Source organism: Dioszegia hungarica (genome assembly GCF_025882075.1).
Source record: "Dioszegia hungarica strain PDD-24b-2 chromosome Unknown MKK02contig_8, whole genome shotgun sequence".
In the NCBI taxonomy this organism is placed as follows: Eukaryota; Fungi; Basidiomycota; class Tremellomycetes; order Tremellales; family Bulleribasidiaceae; genus Dioszegia; species Dioszegia hungarica.
The window spans coordinates 4,114,661-4,138,380 of NW_026515770.1; the positions used below are offsets into that span (position 1 = coordinate 4,114,661).

Sequence of the window (23,720 nt, forward strand, 5' to 3'; positions counted from 1 at the left end):
AGAAATAACGACCAGTCCGCATGTATACATCTGATGGTATCGTGTCAAGATCGTAAATAGCTATAGTGTCCATGATAACCCGCTCGTAAATGCCAGGATCAGAGCTTCGCCGGAGACGACGGCTTGCTCGATCCCGAAGGCGCAGCCTCGATATACCGTACCATCTCGTACTCCTTGTGCTTGAACCTGGCGATCAGCTGAAGCCACTCATAGCTGTATCTCAACTCACCCGCATTTCTCGTAGAAAGCTGAAAGATCAGCTGGACCCCCCGATCGATCGACCAGCGACACTCACGTATGTTCTCCTTGCTACAGTCCAGGATGATCTTGTACACCCCTTGCCCCCTCCCGACCTCCTCCAGCGTATTGATGATCTTCAGTCCCAGCTTCCTGCCCTGCATGGACTTTGACACCGCGATGTCTTCGATATGACCGACAAGGCCCGAACTGCGGACGAACTTGCGCTCAATGATGATAGAGCCGCATGAAACGATCTGTTCGTCAGCTTAGGCCTATCACGAGCAGGTAAAATGGGGCTTGCCTTGTCGGTAGGCTTGTGCACGATGACAATCGTGAAATAGGTGTTGGGGCAGGATCTGAGGTGGTTGAAGGTGTCTGTCAGGTCAGCTTCATCTGCAGATAATCTGATCAATAGCTCACCCGCATATGATTGCGATGACAGCTTGGGAGCTACCGTCAGTACTGTCAAAAGCTCGAGATGGCCGCGGTCGCCATCAGAGGCTCGAAGCGGTCGGAGCTGGACGTCAATGCGCATTCGACCCCGAGCTTACCTCCAGATCCGAACCTAGAGACTCCGAGCAGGAAGCGGGTATGAGAGAGGGATCGAATAGCAGGTCATCGGCGCCGCTCATCCTGCGTATACACTGGCAGGGATCGAGGTGATATTGACTGAAAGCGAAAGTGAACGCTGCGTTATTGCGAAGGTTTGAGGAATGCTGCGTTTGGGTGCATGACGTCCAGTCTGAGACCTCCCTCTGACTCCTCTGACCTTGACTGATCTCAAATTATTACATCCCAGATATGAGTACTACCAAGATGACCAGATACCCTACGGAAGACTCTACTATGCCCATCTACTCTAGACGTCGTTCTTGTACTCGTCGTGCTCCATCGACTCGGACTTTGAGTTGGTCTTCTTGAGCTCATTCTGCTCCGAGGCAAGACGCAGTGCCGCCGCCTCGTTGATCCTCCGCTCAGCCTCCATCATCTCCAGCTTCTTGTCGTCGTCCTCAAAGATGACAGCAGCCTCCTCGACCGTAAGACCACGGGTCTCTCGGATGGTGAAGTAGAAGCCGACGAGGAAAGCGATGAGGACACCGACGTAGACCGCGTAGTAGCGCCATCCGATTCTGTTCGAGTCAGCGGGGTTCCTGGGGGCCACGGCGAGCTGTGTAGACTGTACTCACGCAGCCAGAGCGACGGGGTTCGCAAATTGATTGACTGCTTGATCAGCTCATGATCGATGAAGCAGAAGATGAGAAAAGCTCACAGGTCTGCGCAACGTTCTGAGACATGCCGTAGAGTCCGACACCCTTCGCTCGGAGCGCGGTGGGGAGAATCTCTGGGACGTAGAGCAGGGGGAGAGGGGTAAGAGCAGCAGAGTAGAAGGCCTGCTGGATGAAGATGAAGGGGACACTGCGTGGTCAGCGTGGAAAACACGATCGACAGGCAAAAGAGACTTACATCGAGACACCCATCGCAGGGATCTTGGTGGTGTCGTATCCGCCGGCGAGACCGGTGAGCATGACAAAGCAGAAGAGCTGGCCAGCGAGCGAGATGAGGAAGAGAGGCCTGCGTCCGTAGCGCTCCACGAGCGAAGCACCGCCCATGGCGACGAACCAGTTCATGATAGCTGGAAAGTCAGCCCTATTCCGACAAAAAAGGATGCGAAGACTTACCAAGACCACCGTTGATACCAGCAGTCTGAGGGGGAGCAGTGATGCCCACCGTTTTGAGGATTGGTACGAGGTAGTACTGCAGAACGTCAGCAGGACTCATGTATAGGACCAGAAGACGTCAACTCACCTGGACGACACCGTTTCCGGAGAGCTGGGTGCAGAGACCGATAAGAATGATGACCCCGATACGGCGGCGGTTGGAGGCGACATTGACAAAGGTCATCCACGATGTCTCCTTGGACACCTTGGACACCTCGATCTGAGCCTTGATCTCGGACATCTCAAAGACGACGAGCTCATCGTCCATCTTGCCGTTGGCGCTGTATATCAGTACTTGTCACCGCCGGAAGCAAAGTAGACTCACTGGTAAGTAGCGAGGATCTGGTGAGCCTCGGCGTCCCGGCCCTTGGTGATGAGCCAACGAGGGGACTCGGGGACAAACCAAAGACCGAAACCAAGGACGACGGGCCCGACACCTTGGAAGAGTGCAGGGATACGCCATGCCCAAGCGCTCTCTCCGGGGAAGTAGACCATTGCGAAGGTGATCCATGCGGAGAGAATGGAGCCGATCTATCCATCAGCATGGTATACAGTAAGTTGCACTGTATAAACTCACGTAGAAAGTGGTCAAGAGGAAACTTCCGGCAAAGTGGCGCATCCGGGGGTGGGCAAGCTCGGGGATGAGTGTGACAGTGCCGATCTCTGATAATGATCAGCTGGGAGCTGTGTTTTGTGTGACAGTAGGGACCTACGAGCAGCAACAGTTCCCACACCAAGGAGGACACGAGCACCAATAAATTGGGCAACAGAGTAAGAGAAACCGGCCACGATGGCACCTGCCAACATGAAGAAGACCCCGATGGCGATCGTAAACCGTCTCCCGTACTTGTCAGTCAGGATGGAGAAGACAGGGGCGAGGGGAATCTTGGGAAGATAGTAGGATGCGGCAATGAGGCCGAGCTTGGTTCCAGTTGGGTATTCCTGCTTGGTCAGCCCTCATCACCAATAGACCGAGGCGAGTGGCTGACTCACCAAATCACGCTGCCATGCGGGCAATGCCTGAAGACCGTTGAGGAGGGAACCATCGTAACCCAAGGAGTAGACGGTGAAATACAGGAGGACAATGTGGAGCATGCCTAGTCGTCAGCGGGGCTCATGTGGGTTTAGTTAGAGAAGCGCATATGTTGGTATCGCTCCATCAAGAGCAGCACTCCAGACAGTACGAGATCAGTAAGACTCACCTCTCCGCATCCCAGGATCATGTCGCCATGATGGGTTGGTGTTGTTGGCGAGGTCCTTGTAATTGATAGCCATGACTGCGGGGATGGTGTTTATGAGCGAAAGGAAAAGCGGGGCGGGGGAAGTGAGGAGTCTCCAGGGGGCCACGTCTTATATGGCTGTTATTTTGGTCCGAGCTTCGCCTCATCGGACCATGTCCGCCCATGGCGACCCAAGGAAACTTGGCAAAGATGCGGGAGCCCGAAAAGACTCGGATCGGCAAGTTTATCCGTAGCCGCTCGTTGTTCCGACAATTAGCCATCGATCCGAGAATTGCTGAAAGAGGTGTTCTACCGGATAAACCGTGTTTGAGCCCCTGAAACACTCATGAAACCCCTTGAGGAGGTACCGGCCGAGAACGGCCGAGAACGACCGGAACGGCCGGAACCTTCCATGCCTCGACTGCAGCGAAGCGCACACAGCGGACACTGGTAGGGTAGGGTGACCACTCTGGTCACAGGTTACGGTGACCAGTCACGGTGACCAGTAACCAGCCTGGTCACCGACGGAGAGCGCGGTGACCATGTGACCCGTTATGGCTGAGTGCCCCAAATACCTCTGAGAGCCCCATGAAGCATAGTCAGTAGCAGCTACAGCAGCTCGGCAGTCCTTCGTGCGTCGCCGACACTTTGCGAAGGCCCTCTGATGATGCATTGTAGCAGCGAAGGTGGTGGCGGAGAGCCTTTACGTCATAGGATTTGGCTGGTGCTTTGCTACTGCTTGGCTGGGTCACGGGCTACACGTGACCACGGTCACTGGTCACTGTGTAGTGACCACCTGGTCATCGAGCAAATGTGGGTGGTCACCCTACCCTAGCGGACAGGCCTCCGCTCCGCATCGATCGCGACTCCCTCCATCTATCCAGACTCAGAAGCATGTCTGCCCCCGACAGCCCCATCAAGGTCGCCTTCGTCGGCTATGGCTACACTCACCGCACCTTCCACTTGCCCGCTATCCTCCTCTGCCCCGAGTTCATCGTCCACGCTTTTGTGCAGCGGAAGGAGTTCCCCATCGACAAGCGTACCGGTCTACCGGGTCCGAGCTGCGTCGATGACTATCCCAATGCCAAGCGCTATGCATCGATGGAGGCGATGCTGAAGGATGACGAGGTGGAGCTAGTAGTCGTGGTGGTAGCTGGGGAAAGCCACGCTGAGCTCTGCATTCAAGCGCTTGAGGCTGGCAAGAATGGTAAGCAATTGACAGGGCCTGGCTGATGTCAGTCATTGTCGAGAAGCCGTTCTGCATGAGCTCTGCCGAGGCGGACAAGGTCCTCGCTGCGGCCGAGAAGAGCGGCAAGCTTCTCAGCGTCTTTCAAAGTGAGTCACACTTGTACTGCACCGGAACTAGCTGATCTAAGGTCGCCGCTATGACTCGTGCTTTCGCACCGTCAACAAAATCGTCAAGTCCGGCGTATTGGGTACCATCACGTCTGCACAGATCCGGTACGACCTCAACAACGCAGCGTGGGCGAGGACAAGCACGGACCCAGGGTATACTCCGGGCCAAGGCATCATGTTTGGCATCGGCAGCCACAGCATCGACCAAGCGCTCGAGCTTTTCGGTCTCCCCTCGCATATTACCGGCTTCTATCGGGCACTCCGCGGTATCGAGAGTAAGACGGACGATACTTTCATGATTGTCATGCGATATGACCACACCCACCCCGAGCTCCAGGTCATCGTCGGAACCGAGCTCGTCTCGGTCCTCCCGCGGCAGTTGCGCTACTTTGTCCGCGGCCGAGAGGGGTCGTACGTCAAGTTTGGGGAGGATCCGCAGGAGGAGCAGCGATCCAATGGGATGAAGCTAGGGGATGAGAGGTTGGGTGTAGAAGAGGAAGACAGGTGGGGCCTTCTCAGTACCAAGACCAAGGTGAATGAGAACCAGGTATTGGAGAAGGAGCTGTGGGGCGGGGATGTCTGGACAGGCAAAGTGGAGAGCGAGACGGGCAGTGGGGCGGACTACTATCGTGATCTGGCAAAGGCGCTGCGGGGCAAGGGGCCGTTGGTGGTGGACCCGAAGCAGTCTAGGGATGGGTTGAGGATCATGGAGCTGGCGAGGGAGAGTTACGATACTGACAGGACCCTGGAGTTCGATTAGGCGGGGGTACGGCTTGTAAACGCAGACAATGTGCTCTTGTACCCTTAGCAATTATTATCTGACGGCTTTTCGTTGAGCTGGATGAATGTGAACGGTTGGAAACGAGGCCAGGTCTACCAATATATCATAATGTCCCTCACGCAAGAGCTTCGCGATCAGCTGGTCTGCACACCGTACCAAGCCAGTCCCGCCAGTCCGCCTCCAACAATACTTCCCCAAGCCGGACAGCCCCAGTTCCTGTTACTCAAAAACGCCCCCGCAGCCACCACCGCCCAGAACGGATCCGCTGTCAACGGTCCACTGACAGTCTGCGTCCCGCCGCCCCCTTGTCCATCCGCCGAAGAGTAGATGTATCCCACGAGGAACAGCTGCCATACCGCCGTAAAGACCAAACCCGCGGCCGAGGCGTTCAGGCCTCGGATGACCGACCGAGCGATGGCCTTGTCGCGCCAGGAAGAGTAGAGTGGGAGCAGACCGAGTTTGAGGAGTATACCGGGTGAGAAGATGCCGATGTATCCGAGGAATGCGCCAAGGATGCGGGAGGAGGTGGAAAAGGGGAGAGCGAGGAAGCCTAGGGCGACGGCAAAGTTGAAGTTGGGACCGGGGAAGGCTTGCCTGAAGAGTCAGCTCGAGCAGAGCCTGCTATTCGTGGCTATTAAACTACTCACAAAATCGCAAAGATGAGCAAGAAGTCACGAGAGCTGACCCATCCTGCACGATCAGCACATGCTCATATCGGCTCGTACTCTTGCTCCAGAAGGTTTGGGACTGACCTGGAACAACAGCGTAGTCTCGCAAAAGCGGAATGACCACGGGTCCACCGCCAAAGATGATCGTACCCGCTAGTAACATGTTGGCAAAGAACTGCACATCAGCGCTCAGCCTTGCAACCACCTAATATGTGACCACTCACGTCCAGCTCCCGAGGTACTGTCTTGCCTGAATTGGCCAGACCGCCTCGTACTGCGAGCGGGATCACCAGTAGCAGGACAAAGCCGCCGATCAGGGCGAAAGCGGACCGAGGTGAGACAACCTGTAGCAGGTCTTCATGACGCTGCGCTTCTACCACCGCAGGGACCTCGGGATCGGTGTGGGTTGTGGATCGACGATGAGTGGTAGTGGAAGCAGGTCGACCGGAGGTGAGATCGGACTTGAGTGAATCCTCCTCGATGGCTGCGGGCTGGACGATGGGTGAGGGCGGTGGGGATGGAAAGTGTGAGGTATCAGGTAGGGGAGCCGGACTCGGTCGAGCAGTCACCGGCGTGGCGAGTCTAGGAGGCAGTGTCGGCAGCTCCATCCCTTCCGCTTCGGCTGGCTCGTCTCGCGCCCTTTCCCTCCCGAATGCCCTCTTCGCCGGCCTGTATATCCACTGCCGGCGAAAGTCCCACACAAGCGTCACTGCTCCGCCTGCCGCGATGAGCGATGGGTACATCCATGGTGCGTGATAGCAGATGCCAAAGCTCGCCGAGAGCCAGACCAGGGCCAGCGTGACCTTGTCCGTGGCTGCCGCGGTGCCGAGCTGGTACGCCGCTAGAGCGATCAGACCGACTGCCGCGGCGTTGAGACCGGAGAGAAGGGCGAGTACGATGGGAGGCAGGACAGCTGGGATGTTGCTGATACCCGCAGCCAGGCCCGCCATGCCGAGCGCGCCAGGAAGGGACCAGCATAGAAAGGCTACCAGGCCGGGAAGGACCCCGTGTTTGACAACGGCGATGCTGAACGCCAACTGGGTGGATCCGGGTCCCGGCAAGGCATTACCCAGAGCGAAGAGGTCGAGGAAGGTCCTCTCATCGACCCACTTTAGTCGATGGACGAATTTCTCACGAAGGATGATGACATGGACGCCGGGTCCGCCGAACGACGTGAAGCCTAGTGGCAGGTAGTATCGCAACGTCGAGGCGAGACGAGCAGGCAGGGTCATGGGATGAGGCGCTGTATTCAGAGGTGGGTGTTGTTGGTGGATGTGCTGCACATACAGGCAAGCCCGAGTTCTTACATGCAGTTTTACAGGTGAGGTTCGCAACAGCTGGCACGAACGTGCTTGATCGTGATCTGATCTCCCTTGGCCTCTCTTCCGCTCTTGGCGCAAGATCAGCGACTTTCATTAGGAAGTGACCATCACGTCACAGGGGTCTTGATTAGCAGTTTGTAATGAAAATCATCTACCCCTTTAGCCATCATATCCTATTACAGTTCTAAAGCTACATTCCTAACCGCGGCTTATCGCGGCTAGATCGGCCTTATCAGCTGCCTTATCGTTACCGCCCTCCTGCAACCGCCTTCCTCTTAGAGTTCAAACGGCTGCTATTGCCGACAGCTGATAAGGAGCAATTGGCGCCTACAGCCACCGCCTCATAGCACGAGAGGAAGCCAACGGCGTCATGTCACCGGGCATCGCGAGAGGAAGACAATGAGGAGGCGGAACGGCAGTGGAACGGCGGAATATGATTCGTCTGAACAGCTGACCGGAAGAGGGCGCGGCCAAGTGATCTTCGCTTACTCATTACACTCACAGCGATACCGGCCCTCCCTTGGAGCCCCCTCACCCCCTTCTGCTGAAGATCACACTGCGAAGTCTGCTCTGTTCTTGTGAATCGTTTGCACCTCGTTCGAAATGTCGACCGCGACAAAGCCTGAACAGCATATGGTCGAGGCCCGTCACGATAGCGCCGACCCCTCGGTACACTCGGACCCGTTCAAGTCTACGCGCCAGCCTGTGGTAGACGCCGAAGCATTGGGAGTCAATGAGAAGGCCGTTCTTCGCAAGACGTATGCCTACCTCTGGCCCCCGCGCGCAGAGGCACTGGCTGATCTTCAGTGACCTCCACCTCCTGCCCTGGCTATCATTCCTCTATCTCCTCTCATTCCTCGACAGGACCAACATCGGTAATGCCAATCTGTTTGGTCTGTCAGCCGACCTGGGTCTGAACCCGACCCAGTACTCGGCATGTCTCGCAGTCTTCTTCGCCATGTACGTCACATTCGAAGTGCCTAGTAACATGGTCATGAAGGTGAGTCTCGTTGGCTGCAGCGCAGTGGCGTGGCTGACAAGCAGGCTTGGCGGTCAGTAGCTCTTGATTATCCTTACTGAATTCAGCTGATGGGGTAGACCGTCCATGTGGATCCCAGTCATGATGCTCGCGTGGGGGATAGTCATGACTCTCATGGGCATCGTACGGAACTACGAGGGTCTTCTCGTCGCCCGTATCTTCCTCGGCGTCACCGAAGCTGGACTGTGGGTTTGGGACATCGGATCCCCCTCGGCTTGTTGATGCGTACGCTGATCTTCAGTTTCCCGGGTGTCTCATTCTTCCTTACCCAGTGGTACAGGCGGTACGAGATCAATTTCCGGATTGCCCTCTTCTTCTCAGCTGCCACCATCGCCGGCGCTTTCGGAGGGTTGTTGGCCAGGTTGATCAACTTGATGGATGGAGTTGCCGGTTTGCAGGGCTGGGTGAGTCAAAGCACTTGAGTCGCAGGGTGTTGAACTGACATAGCCAGCGCTGGATCTTCATTCTTGAGGGTATGTCCTTTGACACAATCATGCGTGTCAGCGTGTTGACGAACAGGCATCATCACCGTCCTCGCCGCGATCGCCTCCTTTTGGATCTTATACGACTATCCCGATACTGCCAAGTTCCTCACCCCGGTCGAGAAGCAGTACATGAGTGATCGTCTCGCCCTAGACCGTGATGGCTGCAGCCACGAGTTCAAGTACAAATTCGCCAAGCATGCGTTACTCGACTGGAAGATTTGGGTCGTGAATAGATATCCTGCTGAAACAGTAAGCTGCGCTAATTGGGCAGTTCTGCATCATGTATCAAGGATCTCTTATGCCTGTGTACTGCTTTTCGCTATTCTCTCCGACCTTGGTTGGCAACATGGGCTACACGGCGGCCAACGCTCAACTCGTTAGTTGGTGTCACGCTTCTCGGCTTGTCCTCGCGCTGATGAGACAGCTCTCTACTCCGCCTTACGTCGCCGCTGCCATCTGTACCATCTTCGCCGGCTGGCTGTCGGACAAGCTTCGCATCCGCGGTCCACTCGTCATGGGCTTCGCTGTCCTCGGTGCTGTCGGCTTCATCATGCTCCTCGCCTCGGACATTGTGGGCGTTCAGTATACCGGTCTCTTCCTCGCCGCGATGGGTGTCTATCCCCTCATCCCGCTTATCGTCTCGTGGTCCGCCAACAACATGGGCGGATCTCTCAAGAAGGGCGTCGGAACAGCCATGGTTATCTCGATGGGTAACGCTGGCGGTACGTGTCATTTCAGCTCGCACTGCGAGATGAAGCTGATCTAGAAAAGGTATCATTAGCAGCTTCCTCTATCCATCAACAGATCGCCCGCGCTTCATCAAAGGCCACGCCGTCTGCTTGGCCTACTGCGCGATGACCTTCATCCTCGCGGGCATCATGACGCTCTACCTGGCCAGGCAGAACACAATCAAGGATAGGGTGTTGGCGGAGCATGGAACAGAGTTTACTGCAGAGGAGAAGGTAGACAGGGAAGACGATGGCGAGAATGTCCCTTGGTTCAAGTATACTGTCTGATCGTGGCGTTGATTCGGTGTGGTGTAGCTATCAAGCAATGGTGGGCGTTGTGCGGTATTGTAGACAATCAAGGATTTCTGTTGCATAATGATGCTCTGTTCTACGTCCTTGCTGACGCTTCTCACATCGAGCCGGAGAGCACAGGCTAGGGCATGACTCTACTCGATTGATGACCAAGTACTTCGCATCGATCTGGCGCGAAAGTCTCAGGGTGGCTGTAGAGTCGCATATGTATAAAAGTAAGGCAGGGGAATGTCTGTTATTGCGCTCGCTGTTATCAACCGCACTGAAGCCCTTGCTCAGTCAGAAATGAGTACTCAGTCCCAGTTGCAGCTACGTCGTGCTGAAGGTGCTCGCTGGCGGAATCTGGCGATCGTTTGCGGCTATGTTCCGGGATTTTTTTGCTAGAGTAATTTGAGTGTCATTTCATGTCGTGATGGATTGTATATCGGGATGGGCCACAGGTGCAACCCTCTGTGCCATCATAGCAGTAGCATACTGGGAATTTTAGATTTGTGAGTCATCGGAAGTCAGTACAGCGTCAGTGACCAGCATCGAGGACCGCACAGATCTCAAGGAAACGAATGAGACCATGCATGTCTGCTAAATCAAATGATGGTTGATGATAAAGTCTATGGGATCAGCTGAGTAGATCTCGTGGTAAGGTTCATGACTCACCTCGTGTCAATTCGAAAGCAACGAAAGTCGAAGCAGCAGCAGGTACAGCTCGGATCAAACTCGGTGCCAAGCCTCTGAACAACGCTCGTCTAGTGGTCTCAGCGAGACATCGACCTTAATCTCAAGAGAGACTCACATTCCGCCTTCCCGCACGATGGCGCCCAATTCCCGCGTAATGTACCCGCCACTCAGCCATCCGCCGCCGACCGGTGGCCGGTCCGCCAGCTGTACCCTCGACTTGACCACGTCCAGCGGGTAACAAGCGAGCCAGTAGCAGATACCGCCGACACCGCCAGAGGTCATTAGCGACCAGACGGGCAGCTGAGCGGCAGGGTCAGACGAGCGAGATTGAAAGAACCGCTTGGTCGTTTCGTATCCTGATCGTCAATTTGTAACTCACACTAGGGTTAATATGGAGAACGGACCAGCATAGAATCCAGCATACGCCGGTACCTCCCTTACTACAGTGATCTGAGATATAAGCGCTAACTCAGTTGCACAAGAACAGACTGGCTGCGGAGGAACAGCACGTACCCAATAACCCCGCATGATCCCATGCCTGAAACCGTAATCTCGCCACATATCCTTGAATACCCCAGATAGTTTCTTATCGCCTGCACCTCCGTACTGGCCTTGCATACGGATCTTGAACATCTCGACCTGGACATCAGCTGAGCGCATCCGGCGCTTGGGTGGAGACTGACAGGTGAGGCCAAGATGGCGTTGGCAGCGCCGGCCATGGAGCCCGCTAACGACACCTGCTTGATCGACAGGTCTGGGTAGGGCGATACCAGTCGACGCGAAGCACCGTATGCGGTGAAGAGGAGTGAGTTGACTGCTGCTATACCCAGTAGCGGCGAGGCCTAGCGCCTTCAGCTCCAGTCAGTCGTATCGAGAAGAAGCGGACTGACCATTCCTGCGGTATCAGCTTGAGCTCTACGCCGACTCGACAGAGGAGCAGGACCTACCCTTGTATAGAGCAAGGAATCCTTCCCTCCTTACAGTCGTCTGAAAGATGTCGAGCGTATTCTTGAACTGCCCTTTTGGCGCTGTCTGTGCTCTCTGGCCTGATCAGCTCCGGACTCCCACAGGGACAGCTGTCGTACCGTCTTGAGCGTATCTAATGGCTACATAATCAGCTTCTCTCCCTGCCTAAGATTGGTCACTTGACTCACTTGGCCAACCAATACCTGCGTCGCGCCTCCAACACTGCCAGCGATGAGCTCGATAAGGAGGTCATTCCGCTTTTTCGTTGGTGGCTCTGGGTAGGCCTGAGATGTAGAGAGGGTGTCCTTGGACATTGTGGCGGCGATCCTGATCTGTCCTGTGCTGCCTGGAGGATCCGCTCGTACTGTCAGTGGACCTTATGGTGTTGATGCTACCTCGATACCTCTTGTCGCCATCGTTGAGGTCTTCCTCGCCATCATACTGCCATCATCGCTTAAGCTCGGCGGTGCCGTGATTCGTGCGAGCGGTTATCGGAGGAACTCCGTCTGATCACAGCAAACCGCCGCTTGCTTGGGTTCCTCTTCTCCTTCGCCTTCATCCAGCATCGTCATAAGCTAAAGGTGCATCCCTATCAGAGGATACACAGCGATGCAAGGTGAGCGCTCGCCGGATGGAATCCAGAAGAAACATGGCGGGTACCCTCGCTGACGATGCCAGGCCTTGTCAATTACGCTGCTTCTCCCACCCCTTCCCCTCCTCCCTCCACAAAGAGGGGGGAGCAGGTCTCGCAACCTGTAAGTCTTCCCCCTCTTTCTCGTGAGTGAGCGAAGGATCACCCCATGCCCCCTTCCATCCCAACAATATCGCTTCCTCGCCAAATGATTCAAATATCAATCACGCCAAAATCATTCTCAACGTTTTTGAATTTCGCGGCCGGTATACAAGCCAATCACACGTCAAGCGGAAGCTGGCCCATCGACAGGTGAGCAGACTCATACACCTGGGAAACTCTTCGCTGACAATAGAAGTAAAGCCACCTCGAAGGACGCCATCGGGTATACGCAAATTGCCCAAACCGAGCGGGTCACCCGCTGTCGTCCACCCTGCTCCCTCGCCTACAATACCCACCGGTACATCGGCAAAGCGCCGGCGGACGTCCGAATCATTGGACAAGTCAGAAGCTCCAGCTCCGAGCCTCGACCTTCCTCAAAATTTGACGCACACCGCTCAATCGTCCTTACCCGCATCAGTCCTCGCTTCGGACCCGGTCACGACCGCCGAGGAAGCAGGCGAGGAGGATGGCTGGCCGGGATATCCGGGATGGTCAGATGAGGAGGTGTTCCGGAGGGTCTCTCGGCCAGATGAGATCCCGGGGCTGGAAAATTGGGGAATACCAGCCGAGGTGGATCCTGAGGAGTGTGATGATGCCTTAAAGGTGAGTAGTGACCTTCGCATCATCATTGTCATCAAGCTGATCTCGCCAGGCGAAAGTCTCCAACTTTCTCAAGCTCAAATACGAGAAAGGGGAGCATATCAACACACGCTTGCTGTCATCTGCTGCATTCGCAAATCCTTACATCTATTCCAAGCTGGTACATTTTACCACTGCTGTCCGAATATGACGCATGCTGATTCTCCAGGTCGACTTCGTCCAAATATCCGAGCACGGTACCCAGTTCCCCTCTGCTGGATGGCTTACTCGACGCAACCTCGAAAGCGAAATACCGCTGTACGGCCCAGCAGCAACCGCCGCTCAGCAGAAAGCCAAACAGGATGCGGCCAAAAGGGCACAGGAAGTGGGGAAACGAAAAGAGATTGCGTTCAAGCCAGGAAGAGCGGCAGATGAGGGTGAAGATAGAAGAGCGGGATCTGGGGGATGGGATAGCGGAAGAGGAGATCGAGGCCGGGGAAATGAGGGCCGGGAGAGACAAGGTGGTCAAGGTGGGAAGCGCGGGAGGGAGAGTATGGGGAATGAGGTGGGACGTCGGAAGCGGTAGCCAGACCTTAGTGCATCTGGGCTGGATACTGAGTATGGGCTTGCATGCTGCGACAGGAGAGCTATCTGCTTATCTTCTGATGTAGCTACTCACGAAGCCTCCCTACTAAGTCACTTGAGATGGATTCAACAGTGGACTAGAGGGCAATTGATACATCATCCACGCTCGAGGCGACTATACGATTTGACTGTCCGAGCTACAAGATATTATACTGATAGTGTCCATGGCTCGCACCACCAGAGGGCTACTCCTAGTCCCGACCTAGGCCTAAGCGAACGTGAAAGCCTGCTGCGGGTCCTGAGCCGAGCAGTGCCAGGTCTGGAGGACCGAAGGCTCGTCAGCCTTGACGTCGAGGCACTCCTCATCTGTTTGTCAGAGCCACTCTGAGAGTATGAAGGAGATAAAGGCTTACTGGCTGTGACTAAGAGGGGTCCTTGCTGGATGAACTGCTGCTGAGGGTAGTTGCCACACTGCCAGAGCTTCATCGCGACACCATCGTGGGGGTTGGTGCCAGCGTCGAGGCAGTAGTTGGTGCCGCTCAGCTGGAGCTGGTTGCCGACCCGAGTAAAGTACTTGGCGCCGTAGCTCGAGCAGGGAGCGACCACGACGGGGGTGCCATTGTCCGGGGTGTCAGAACCGGTGGTGAGCAGGCACTGGTCGTTGCCAAAGACGATGCGGAAGGGGTTGCCAGATGGCGCCGCGGTGCTGGAGGGCGCGGCGCTGCTGGTAGTGGGCGAGACGGTGGTGGTAGGTGCAGAAGAGTTGTCGTCAATGTACCAGACTGATGGATCAGCTTCGTTCCCGGTCTGTCGAGCAAACAAGGCTCACCCTGGTTGGTGTTACCGGTGGTGCATTGGTAGGTCTGGACACCGTTGTCCCCCTCGTCGAGACACTGGTTGCCGCCAGTCTGGGCGATCCGGTTGTCATCGGTGAGATACCAGGTCTGCTGCGGGGAGCCAGGGTAGGATTCCCATACCTAAAGGCGTGAGCTAGAACCAAGATATGGTAGGGTGACTAGACTTACCTTGAGGGCACCATTGTTGCCTGGGTTCAGACCAATGTCAAGAGCAAAGTTGGTGCCCGGGATGGTAATGGAGCCGCTGCCTCGGTTGATGAACCAGGTGTTGGCGCCTAGGCAGTCCCGAGTGATGACTGGCGTTCCGTTCTTGACGAGGCCGTAGCGCTGGACGCCAGGCAAGCCCTCGAGAGCAAGACACTGCCCATCTCGGCCAGAACGGATGAGTGTGCCGTCACGCTTGTGGATGGGAGTGGCAGAGACCAAGGCCAGAAGGGGAAGGAGAGCGAAGAGTTGGGCGAGCATCTTGAGTATAACGTGGAGGGATGGTGTGGTGTGCGTTGGTCAGAGTTGAGCAAGTGTAAGTCGCTTGGAAGTGGAGTGGCTGTCAAGTCTTGTGGGCCGTCTCCCCCCTTCTTATACTTCTGGGTCCAGATGCGGGACTACGCTGGTGCCGCTTGCATGCGGCGCTCGGGCCGGTGCGGCACCGCCAAGGCATCGCCACATACCGCATCAACACGTACCTGACAGCCTGTCGCGTCCCATGTGCGGGGCTTCGTCACATGGGCGCTTCCGACTGCTATGGTTCTCCGCCTCAAACATGACGTCAAGTCCGGCCGGCCGGCTTAAATCTCACTCGGCAGATGTGTGGCTGTCCAGCGGAGAGGGGCGGGGAGAGTGGGGGAGACTCGTCTTTACGTCAAGCTTCTATTCTAGGAACCGGACGAACCCGATCCGGTGTCGTGCCTTTGCGGAATGAGGAGGCGGACCGGTGCAGAGCTTGCGCTAGCGGGTTCGCGGCAAACCACGGATGCTTCTACAAGCGGTGATAGCATAGCCCTGCCGTCAATCTGCAGAGCCCGGCGTTGGGCAATATCCCTGGTCCGAAGAAGGTCGACTTTCGGGGAAGAGATACATCCACTGACGCGCCGCTCGTACATCCGGCAGCCCTCGATCGTATATGATGACCGAAGTGCTGCGCGGCCACAGCCGCACTCGACATATCAGTTAGCAGCAGAAGCAGAAGCGGTTCTTCCAATGTGGCTGAGGGATTCTCGCATTTTAAGATACAGGTGACAAGCATGTACGGCCCTCATTCTTCGCTGTCTACCGCCGGCCCCGGCTGCGCCAGCACATCACACTCCCACCTATCCCATTTGCCCCAGTACAGCCAGTCGTCCCGCAGCTGCATCTCCGCCATCCCCAGACCCGTCCGGTCGACCTTCCACGCCTCCGCCTTGCTCCGCCTGCGACGTATTGCCCTGGCGAGCCCCTCATTCCCTTCGGCGTCCTTCCGTAACCGAGTGAATTGCGCGTCTGATAATGCCGCTGCATCCCCGCTGGTATGCCTGACGATGAGATAGATGACCTCGGGGGGTAGGTCAAGGAGCCGGAAATAGGGGGTATGTGTTTTGAGCGATATGGATTCAATGGCTCGCTGAGCGGTGTCGATATCCGAAGGCGACTTTGCGTTGAGTAGTATCCGCGCGCAGGGTAGACACCGGAGAGCAGCCGCCTCGACCCGCTGAGTCAGAAGGCGATTCCGCTCGAGCAGCCGGGGGATACGCGCTGTCTCTTGTCCGAGTTGCCGCTCCTCCCTCCGCTTCTCCCCTGCCCGCATCTCCATCTCCTCCGCACTGGGCTGCACGGCTTCCACCCCGTCTTCCTCCTCATGATGCGCTGCATCCGACGCCGAGCTGCTAGCGAATAGGCCGAGATTGAGGATCGTGAAATTGCCTCGTTCTAGGGTATTGATGAGGTTGCGTACCGCCTCGAGGCCGAGCCGATTACCGTTGAGACCGAGCAGCTCCAGGTAGCGCGAGCGTGGCGAGGTAAGGTAGCTGATGATGGACGGAGAGATCTCTGGACCTAGGTTGCAGATGGACAGATGGAGCTCGTTGAGGTGAGGGGTGGAGAGGGAGTCGAAGAGCCGGATGATGGATTTGTCGAGGAGCCGCCTATTGTCGGTAAGGGACAGTGACTCTAGCTGAGACGCGTTGAGGCAGTACAGGATAGAGTCGAGGTTTTCCCGGAGCTGCCATGTCAGCCGAACTGCCGAGCTACGTAAATCTGACGGCCCACCTCGATCCGATTCCCCTGGAGCTGCACTTTTCGCATCATTACATCCTTCTTGGCATACCCCAGGATCACATCCACCACCGAATCCGTGATCCCATTGTGCCCCAGATTGATCTCCGTCAGACCCCATAAGCCGAGGTCCGAGGTCGAGTATTGATGGCGAAGAGAATTGAGCCCTTGCATGAGGACAAGAGTGCCCTCGGAGCCGAGGAGGTTGTGTGAGACATCGAGCCGGCGGATCTGACGATTAACCTTTGCGAGAATACGAAGAGCTGAAAGTCAGCGTGTCTCTGGGCCAGGAGTAAGATGGTGCTTACCGCCTTCTTCCCCGACAAAGCCGTGATCGGGCAGATAGACGAGGTCAGATGTCGATCTAAGTACGACCGCCATCTTCTCTCTACCGAATAGGGGTAGGTTTAGATTTCAGTCTGAGCAGTGATGAGTACAACGCCTGCTTTGTATGTTGTCTTTGTTCACGTTCTGGCGACCGATGACGCGATTGCGATTCTGCTCCACATTCCTTAGGCGTTGCAACACCTTGACAGAAAGCCTTTGCTGCGGCAGCTCGCCGATACTTTGAGCACATCACATAGCCTCGCACATACCAACATGAAGTCAACATGACCCCTGAGCGCCGTGTACTCGCCATTTATCTGCCCTGAGCGCCATGACAGCCGCTTTACTGCTAATCGCGCTATCCGTCGCCTTGCCTTTGCTCTTGGCCTTGCGAGTCTACCTCGTCCTCCCAGACTCCTCGAAGCCAGCATCGCGGCGCAAGGATGGCGAGAAGTGCTCGCTGGGTATCTTCCTGGGTTCTGGTAGGTCTCTACCATTCATCAGCCTCTCCATGATCTTTCGCACCCGATCCTAAACATAGGCTGATATTTGCAGGCGGTCACACCTCCGAGATGCGCACCTTGTTATCAGGACTCGACTTTGAGCGGTACACGCCCCGCACATACGTATACTGCCCTGGTGACGATATGTCTCTCAAGATTGTACGAGATCTAGAAATAGCGAAAGGGTCGTCCACAGAGGTAAGCATCGCGCCATCCCGCTTATACTCGCTCCGACGAATCCAGATGTTCCGAGAACGAGAAGACCGTAGTCCCCCAATCCAGACATAGAGCATCTAGCTGATTGTATAGTCCTACCATCTCGTTCAGCTACCTCGCGCGCGACGTGTCGCTCAACCACTGCTATCGACCGTTTTGACCTCCCTCAAGACCCTCTGGGTAGCCTTTCGCCTGTTCTTCCTGCAGCCCCTGCTGTCTCGGCCGGCCAGTCCCTGGGTGGACGTACTGCTCGTCAACGGACCAGGTACATGCGTGCTGGTGGTAGCTGTCTCGTGGATACGGAGAGTGAGTTTCAGGTATCGCTCTCTTGTATTGGTGGACTCGTCTCCTTGGTCCGCTGCCGGGCCGGGAGGGGGGATAGCGGCTTTGAGGCTCTCACTGTCGTCTGACCAAGCTGATCAGCTCAGATCCTAGGCTTGAGATATACCAAGATCATCTACGTGGAGTCCTTCGCCCGCGTCAAGTCGCTCTCGCTCTCCGGCAAAATTCTTAGGCCGTTCGTGGACACTTTCGTTGTGCAATGGCCAGATGCAGCGGGACCTAGCAACGGCTTACCAGCGCACTCGGAGACTGACGGAGGAGCTATCTGTGGGGTGGGGCTCAGGGATGGGGAAGGAAATGTCACAAATCGCGTGGAGTACAAGGGATGGCTGGTTTGACCTGCTGGACACCGACTAGCCTAATGTTATGCATCCCTCGATCCTTCCATGTCGTTATCCTTCAAGTCCTTCTCGTGCCTTAGACGGTGTCTCGGAAGCGCTCCTCTGCGTGCATGGAGCAGGCAGACCGCCGCGCCGCGTTGTGCCCGCCTTATTCGGCCTCGGACTTCGGGCCTCGGGTATCGACGCCTCGGTCATGGATGGCATTCCTCGTGCGGCCCTCGTCCTGCTGCCTGATTCTGGCCATATAAGCAGCTATATCTACCACGGGAGTATCATGTCGCGCCTCCCTCCCTTCCTCTTCTTCGACCACTACTCCGCAATCCCACTATGTCGCAGCGCTACACATTCCTCGTCCTTGGCGCTACCGGCGGCACCGGCAAACACTTTGTTGCCCAAGCTCTCGGTGATGGCCACACTGTGCGCGCCCTCGTCAGATCCCCCGGCAAGCTACCCTCCCCCTCACCCAACCTCCAAGTCGTCCAAGGCTCCATCGCAGACCCCATCGACACCGACGCCCTGGTCCAGGGTGTCGACTATGTCGTATCGATGCTGGGCGACAAGAACCTGCAGCGGGACAACAAGATCTGCACTACCTTCGTCAAGAAGCTGGTCCCCTCCATGCGGAAACACGGCGTCAGACGGTTCCTATATCAGGCTGGGGGACTTAGTCGGCCTTATCAGGGCTCTCTGTCCCCCATCCTATGGCTGCTGCGGTACACTTTAGCCAGGGGGTTTGATGGACAGCATCAGGACAACGAGGCGGTGATGGAGTATCTGGCGACAGAGGCGATGGATATCGACTGGATCGTCCATCGGGCGGGCATCGGGTCGGATGGACCAAGCAAGGGGACCCTTGTGCGCTCCAGTAAGGACTTCAGCGTTGCGACGCATCGGGACTGCGCGGAGTACAGCTATCGCACGATCATGGAGAACGCAGCGATCCATACCAGTGACTTTAGCTGTTATTCCAAGGTGTAGGATCGCCAACAGGTGAGTCTGATCTCTACCTATGTGAGCCGAGCAAGCTGATCACTGCAGACCCTTCACACCGCGACTCGGAGTCCTTCCCTTCCTCAATCTGCTTGCTTGGCCCGAATCAATCATGACATCGGCAGGATGGAGGGTGGTGGACAGACACTATGTTATGCAGAGTATGAGGAGCTGGCCTCCGAAGCCTCACGTGATCACATTTATCCTTTGATGAAGAGCCATCGTCCAGCTGCTACCATATACAATATATCACAAGTTCCCGAAATCCTCATAGCTCAGCTGACCGGCCCCTTCAATAGATCCTCCCAGATACAAGGATCGAGCTGGAGCAGCTCATCCCACATTCCCGGGAACGGGTCGAGAGCTTCCGGCAACGCCATCGGCCACCCATCCCCTGTGTTTCCGCCATTCAAGCTCTGTGCGACCGTATTGACGCTGTTGATTCCCGGGGCGGTCCATGGCTGGAAGGGATCAGGCTGCCAGCCCGCCGCACCGTTCATCTCCTCATGCCGCCGCGGTGCGCTGCGCAAGTCGTACTGCTGAACGAGCCGTTCGAGACGATCCTGCGCGAGTCTTCCGCACGGTAGAGCGTTGAGCACCGAGAGCATGTCGAGCACGACGAGGATGTTGTTGGCGTACCGCTTGATGTCCTCCTCTGGATAGTGCGTCGGCGGAGAGTTGGCCGAGGCCGGACTTGCTTTCGGGGCGTACCCCGTCAGCAGCGCCTCTGGCCACTCTGGGAGACTTTTGATGGTCTCCTCGGTGTTGCTGACCGGCATAGAGTGTACGGCGCGGAGGAGGGGGATCGCGAAGCAAGTCGCCGCATTGAAGAGACCGCAGATGATAAAGGTGGCGACGAAGGGGGCATGACGGGTAGCGAGCATGGCTCGGACCAGGGGTATACTGTCGAACGACCGCTGAGCGTTGTGTAGACACTCGTCGTGGAGGTGTTGCTGTAGAGGTGATCCTTGCCTCCCAACCGTCAACCAATGACGTGTGACGATCCCTTCGGCGCACCCGATGGCATGATGTAGGGTGAGACCGCGAGCGATCCGATGACAGGCTGCCGGCGAGTCAAAGTCGACATCCGATACGCCCAGCAGCCTGAGACCAGCATTCGGCACCCTGACCTGCCGCCAATCCTGTAGCTCCTGCTGCAACCGTCCCGCCTGCATGAGGGTCTCTTCCGCGGGAGCATTGCTCGCAGATAGCTCCAGGAGCTGACGGACCCGGAGGAGGACGTCGCTGAAGTCTAGCATGGTATCGCGAAAGACTGTATTGAGGTGAAATTCCTCCTCGGACCGGAGGCGGAAAAGGCGAAGTGGGAGGTCCACTTGCCCCGGGAGTGCGAGTTTGATAGGGGCCTGTAGTGTGCCGATAGGGGGACTGGGGCGGCAGAGGTTGATGCGCAGGTTACGAGGAAGATCGGGTGACATGAGACGACTCCATCTACAGTCAGCGAGACGTCCCGATGATGACTCACTTGTAAGCTGCAACAATCTCGGATAGGACCTTCCTAGCCCGCAATCTCCCTTCTCCAGTCAGATCTTGCCAGGTCTGACTGTTCTCATCCAGCCATCCATCACGTGTGATAATGTCCATCGCGGACATCAGCACCCCAGTCACCTGATCTTGCCGGCCGACAAAGACCGAGTAGGTGGTGAGCACCTCGAGCAGCTCGAGCTCTTCGAGGGTCCTCGCGTTGGACGTGAAGCTTCGAGCAGCCTCGAAGAGGATGGGGTGGACTTTGGCCGTATCGATAGGTAGTCGGTAGAAGGGGGTTTGGTAAGGTCCGAGGAAGAGGCATGGGATGGCGAGCGACATGCAGAGTAGGCCGGCGAGCGAGGAGGATACGCCTTTGCGCGCAATGGTGGTCTGCCATAGGGCAACAATATCCCGACATTGCCATAGCCAATCGCACTGATATCAGCCAAGCTCATGAAGAAACGTACCTCCTGCAATAGGTACTCCAATAGTACTTCCACTACCGCCTTGTCCGGTATGATCACCCGTATCCTGTTCCAGTTCGCTCTCTCTTGCGGATCGTCCGTCTCGGCCACCTTCACCTCCAGCTTTGTCTCTAGCGCCTCGATATTGGCCTGTAGCTGCCGCACTGACGCTTTCATCGCCCTGATGTCCGCCGGGGTCGTACTGAAAGGCTGGGGGAGGGGATCGGGGGAGAACCTCCGCTTCTTGACTCGTGAGTCGAGCGTAGTCGCGGGCGCCGAGCGATGCTCGAGATGAGGACCTGGCACATCACGCTCGCCCTGGAAGAAGCAATCCTGCTGTTTGTTTCGAAGGGTACAAGAAGAGCAAGGCTGCAAGGTGAGTGTGGATCTGAGTGGAAGGTTGAAGGGGACATACCAATCCCGCATCGCACTTGATTTTGCGCTTCCGACTGACCTATCAGCCTGGTTCTTCTCATGCTCGGAGCTGGGTGCTCACCAAGGCTCGCAACTGGTCCTCGCGCGAATCTCAGCCATGGTGTTATCGATGTAGATAGATGTATAAAAGCAAAGGAATGCGCGATCTTATCGCGGAGAGCGGGATTGTCAACTGACCCGCGGATATCCGCGGATGTAAATCAGGCGAGGTACGTAATACTACCATCTCCAGAGCGTGCTTGCATCAGGTGCGCTACCTACTGCTCCTAGTGCTACTTATCTGCGCCGGCCTTCTTCACTGCGTCATCCAGTACCTTCTCCAGATCCAGCCCGATCAACGTGTCCAGCAGACGCACGAACTTTGCCCGATCACTCCCCACCTGGTCCGCCAGCACCTGCGCTCCTTCGCCCTCCTTCAGAAGCCCAAACTGCACCGCTGCCGCAAGAGACCGGTCGTCCGCATAAGGAAACACCTCCTTCCAGTCTCCCTGTATCCGCCTGAGAAAGATTCCCACCACTCCCGGTCCGATCCCCTTGATCTTGGTCAAGGTCTCCTTGACCTTTCCCTGGGCTGCCTCTGCTTCCAATCCCTCCAACTCCGCCTTGAGGCCCTTCAGCTCTGACAGATCCTCATCGGCATCCCCCTCCCCGCCGCACAGCTCCTTGACGCCATCGACCAGATCGCCCAGCTGCGCCGCCGTCTTCTCCTTGTGTTGCGTTCTCGCCTCCCACATGACCTTCCGCCGTCCCTCATACCCGGCTTCGTCCAGATCGGCGACCGTCCGTATACCGAAAGGAGGGTTGAGTAGGGTCTGGATGGTCCGGAGACCGAGCCGGTGGGAGAACGGCTTGCTGAGGAGACAAGCAGCGACGAGGTTTTGGAAAGGCGTGAGGGCGGATTGGGGATAGCGGAGGATCTCATCCTGAGCCTTGCTCTCTTTATTGTCGGTGGTGCCCTTCCCGGCGCTCTCGGGCGGGGGACTATTTTTGTGAGGACCATCTGCCCAGTCCACTTCACCGTGACCTTGCGGTATCTCGGGATTGGCCATGTTGAAGGCATCATCGCTGAGTAGCCAATCGAGGGGGGAGGATGTCTCTGTCTTGGCAGCTTTTGTTTTTGGCTCTAGATTAGATCAGCTGAGCTCAAAGGAAGCCTTGTCGAGGCTTACCATCCCCTGCTTCCTCCTCCTCAGCATCATCTTTGGCGCCGCTGGACTGTTCCTCCTGGCCCTCTTCTTTCGACTTCTCGTCGTGCTCTTCCGCTTTGCTCCCCCGTTTCCTCTTGTCGCCCGTCGAGGGAGAGACGGACTCCGCTGATGCTTTGCTGCCGCGAGCCATATCGGTATTGTTGAGGTTGGATCGCTGGATAGTTACGGGATGATGGTAAGATTGAGGATTAGACGATCGATGCACATCTGACCAAGCGCACCGTGACGTCAGCGGTATCGCCTAACGTAATGGAGCAAATCTGTACAAGCTGCAGCTGCTACACCATGGTGCGCAGAGGCCAGAGGTTGAACGTTGAACACCCGCGGGTCACGATGATGAGTCTGGCTCGGAGTGTCCCCGCTCGCCGACATCCGAGCCGAAGAGGATGTCTGACTGGCTTAGCAATAGCGATGCTCAGTGGCAAGTGACTCGATCAGCATGGCGTCGTATACGCGCGCGCACACGCGTTTAGCTGGTCGCTGTAAGACGCGCAGGATCATACGAGGAGCGTCCTACTCTTCCTGGCATGAGGCACCAATATGATCCGGTCGGTCAACACCAGCGACCGTGGTCGTGAGCGTTTTTGTGACCGTCCACAGAGCAGCGGAGCGCGCCCGCTCAAAGGTGAGGGGCCGTGCTACCCGTCAGACTATCAGTACTATCAGCGGAGGCGATTGCCTTGCGTACAGCGACCAGAAGCCAGTATCAATAGGACGCCCCTCCAGCGGAAGGCAGCGCCCGAGCTCATTTGAGTGGTAGCACTGGGTCATTTTCAGCCGAAGACCACCTTGCGCGGTCAGGGGGTATGTAAGCAGTAGGTAAGCTAGATTCTGCGGA

The 23,720-nt window shown here is 56.6% G+C and overlaps 13 protein-coding genes across 13 annotated transcripts; 5 read left to right on the plus strand and 8 right to left on the minus strand.

The window, feature by feature from the left end:
- Positions 1-98: 98 nt before the first annotated feature.
- MKK02DRAFT_37212 (acyl-CoA N-acyltransferase) lies at positions 99-872 on the minus strand (the record flags this gene model as incomplete). Its single annotated transcript, XM_053089592.1, has 6 exons — positions 99-186; positions 230-248; positions 296-494; positions 563-615; positions 661-757; positions 792-872. The coding sequence occupies 6 exons, from the start codon at positions 870-872 to the stop codon at positions 99-101; spliced, it is 537 nt and encodes a 178-aa protein (XP_052946385.1).
- Positions 873-1,099: 227 nt separating this feature from the next.
- Positions 1,100-3,233, minus strand: MKK02DRAFT_45314 (putative lactose permease; the record flags this gene model as incomplete). Its single annotated transcript, XM_053093348.1, has 11 exons — positions 1,100-1,370; positions 1,428-1,461; positions 1,511-1,656; positions 1,705-1,873; positions 1,920-1,995; positions 2,047-2,239; positions 2,284-2,489; positions 2,536-2,621; positions 2,672-2,900; positions 2,952-3,055; positions 3,161-3,233. 11 exons carry the CDS (start codon positions 3,231-3,233, stop codon positions 1,100-1,102), a joined length of 1,587 nt encoding a protein of 528 aa, XP_052946386.1.
- An 839-nt stretch (positions 3,234-4,072) lies between these two features.
- On the plus strand, positions 4,073-5,294 carry MKK02DRAFT_45315 (uncharacterized protein; the record flags this gene model as incomplete). The annotated part of the gene is made up of 3 exons (XM_053093349.1): positions 4,073-4,385; positions 4,418-4,513; positions 4,555-5,294. The coding sequence occupies 3 exons, from the start codon at positions 4,073-4,075 to the stop codon at positions 5,292-5,294; spliced, it is 1,149 nt and encodes a 382-aa protein (XP_052946387.1).
- A 155-nt stretch (positions 5,295-5,449) lies between these two features.
- On the minus strand, positions 5,450-7,215 carry MKK02DRAFT_26514 (chromate transporter-domain-containing protein; the record flags this gene model as incomplete). Its single annotated transcript, XM_053087209.1, has 4 exons — positions 5,450-5,909; positions 5,963-6,005; positions 6,068-6,158; positions 6,208-7,215. The coding sequence occupies 4 exons, from the start codon at positions 7,213-7,215 to the stop codon at positions 5,450-5,452; spliced, it is 1,602 nt and encodes a 533-aa protein (XP_052946388.1).
- Positions 7,216-7,908: 693 nt separating this feature from the next.
- Positions 7,909-9,845, plus strand: MKK02DRAFT_45317 (major facilitator superfamily domain-containing protein; the record flags this gene model as incomplete). The annotated part of the gene is made up of 10 exons (XM_053093350.1): positions 7,909-8,063; positions 8,113-8,305; positions 8,350-8,357; positions 8,404-8,529; positions 8,586-8,748; positions 8,796-8,817; positions 8,864-9,054; positions 9,101-9,205; positions 9,254-9,551; positions 9,601-9,845. 10 exons carry the CDS (start codon positions 7,909-7,911, stop codon positions 9,843-9,845), a joined length of 1,506 nt encoding a protein of 501 aa, XP_052946389.1.
- A 603-nt stretch (positions 9,846-10,448) lies between these two features.
- On the minus strand, positions 10,449-11,824 carry MKK02DRAFT_45318 (mitochondrial carrier domain-containing protein; the record flags this gene model as incomplete). The annotated part of the gene is made up of 10 exons (XM_053093351.1): positions 10,449-10,477; positions 10,524-10,612; positions 10,660-10,900; positions 10,949-10,994; positions 11,058-11,183; positions 11,228-11,364; positions 11,431-11,439; positions 11,492-11,585; positions 11,630-11,650; positions 11,699-11,824. 10 exons carry the CDS (start codon positions 11,822-11,824, stop codon positions 10,449-10,451), a joined length of 918 nt encoding a protein of 305 aa, XP_052946390.1.
- Positions 11,825-12,181: 357 nt separating this feature from the next.
- On the plus strand, positions 12,182-13,468 carry MKK02DRAFT_45319 (HCNGP-like protein-domain-containing protein; the record flags this gene model as incomplete). Its single annotated transcript, XM_053093352.1, has 4 exons — positions 12,182-12,287; positions 12,497-12,906; positions 12,956-13,063; positions 13,112-13,468. 4 exons carry the CDS (start codon positions 12,182-12,184, stop codon positions 13,466-13,468), a joined length of 981 nt encoding a protein of 326 aa, XP_052946391.1.
- Positions 13,469-13,735: 267 nt separating this feature from the next.
- Positions 13,736-14,789, minus strand: MKK02DRAFT_45320 (ricin B-like lectin; the record flags this gene model as incomplete). The annotated part of the gene is made up of 4 exons (XM_053093353.1): positions 13,736-13,833; positions 13,881-14,249; positions 14,297-14,444; positions 14,493-14,789. 4 exons carry the CDS (start codon positions 14,787-14,789, stop codon positions 13,736-13,738), a joined length of 912 nt encoding a protein of 303 aa, XP_052946392.1.
- A 787-nt stretch (positions 14,790-15,576) lies between these two features.
- MKK02DRAFT_37216 (uncharacterized protein) lies at positions 15,577-16,952 on the minus strand (the record flags this gene model as incomplete). Its single annotated transcript, XM_053089593.1, has 4 exons — positions 15,577-16,094; positions 16,122-16,518; positions 16,566-16,834; positions 16,880-16,952. The coding sequence occupies 4 exons, from the start codon at positions 16,950-16,952 to the stop codon at positions 15,577-15,579; spliced, it is 1,257 nt and encodes a 418-aa protein (XP_052946393.1).
- A 277-nt stretch (positions 16,953-17,229) lies between these two features.
- On the plus strand, positions 17,230-18,297 carry MKK02DRAFT_45322 (oligosaccharide biosynthesis protein Alg14 like-domain-containing protein; the record flags this gene model as incomplete). Its single annotated transcript, XM_053093354.1, has 4 exons — positions 17,230-17,380; positions 17,454-17,599; positions 17,711-17,923; positions 18,046-18,297. 4 exons carry the CDS (start codon positions 17,230-17,232, stop codon positions 18,295-18,297), a joined length of 762 nt encoding a protein of 253 aa, XP_052946394.1.
- Positions 18,298-18,627: 330 nt separating this feature from the next.
- Positions 18,628-19,278, plus strand: MKK02DRAFT_45323 (NmrA family protein; the record flags this gene model as incomplete). The annotated part of the gene is made up of 1 exon (XM_053093355.1): positions 18,628-19,278. The coding sequence occupies one exon, from the start codon at positions 18,628-18,630 to the stop codon at positions 19,276-19,278; it is 651 nt and encodes a 216-aa protein (XP_052946395.1).
- A 287-nt stretch (positions 19,279-19,565) lies between these two features.
- On the minus strand, positions 19,566-21,773 carry MKK02DRAFT_45324 (uncharacterized protein; the record flags this gene model as incomplete). Its single annotated transcript, XM_053093356.1, has 5 exons — positions 19,566-20,739; positions 20,774-21,210; positions 21,243-21,557; positions 21,655-21,688; positions 21,736-21,773. 5 exons carry the CDS (start codon positions 21,771-21,773, stop codon positions 19,566-19,568), a joined length of 1,998 nt encoding a protein of 665 aa, XP_052946396.1.
- Positions 21,774-21,946: 173 nt separating this feature from the next.
- MKK02DRAFT_45325 (uncharacterized protein) lies at positions 21,947-23,012 on the minus strand (the record flags this gene model as incomplete). The annotated part of the gene is made up of 2 exons (XM_053093357.1): positions 21,947-22,797; positions 22,844-23,012. 2 exons carry the CDS (start codon positions 23,010-23,012, stop codon positions 21,947-21,949), a joined length of 1,020 nt encoding a protein of 339 aa, XP_052946397.1.
- Between the last annotated feature and the right edge of the window lie 708 nt (positions 23,013-23,720).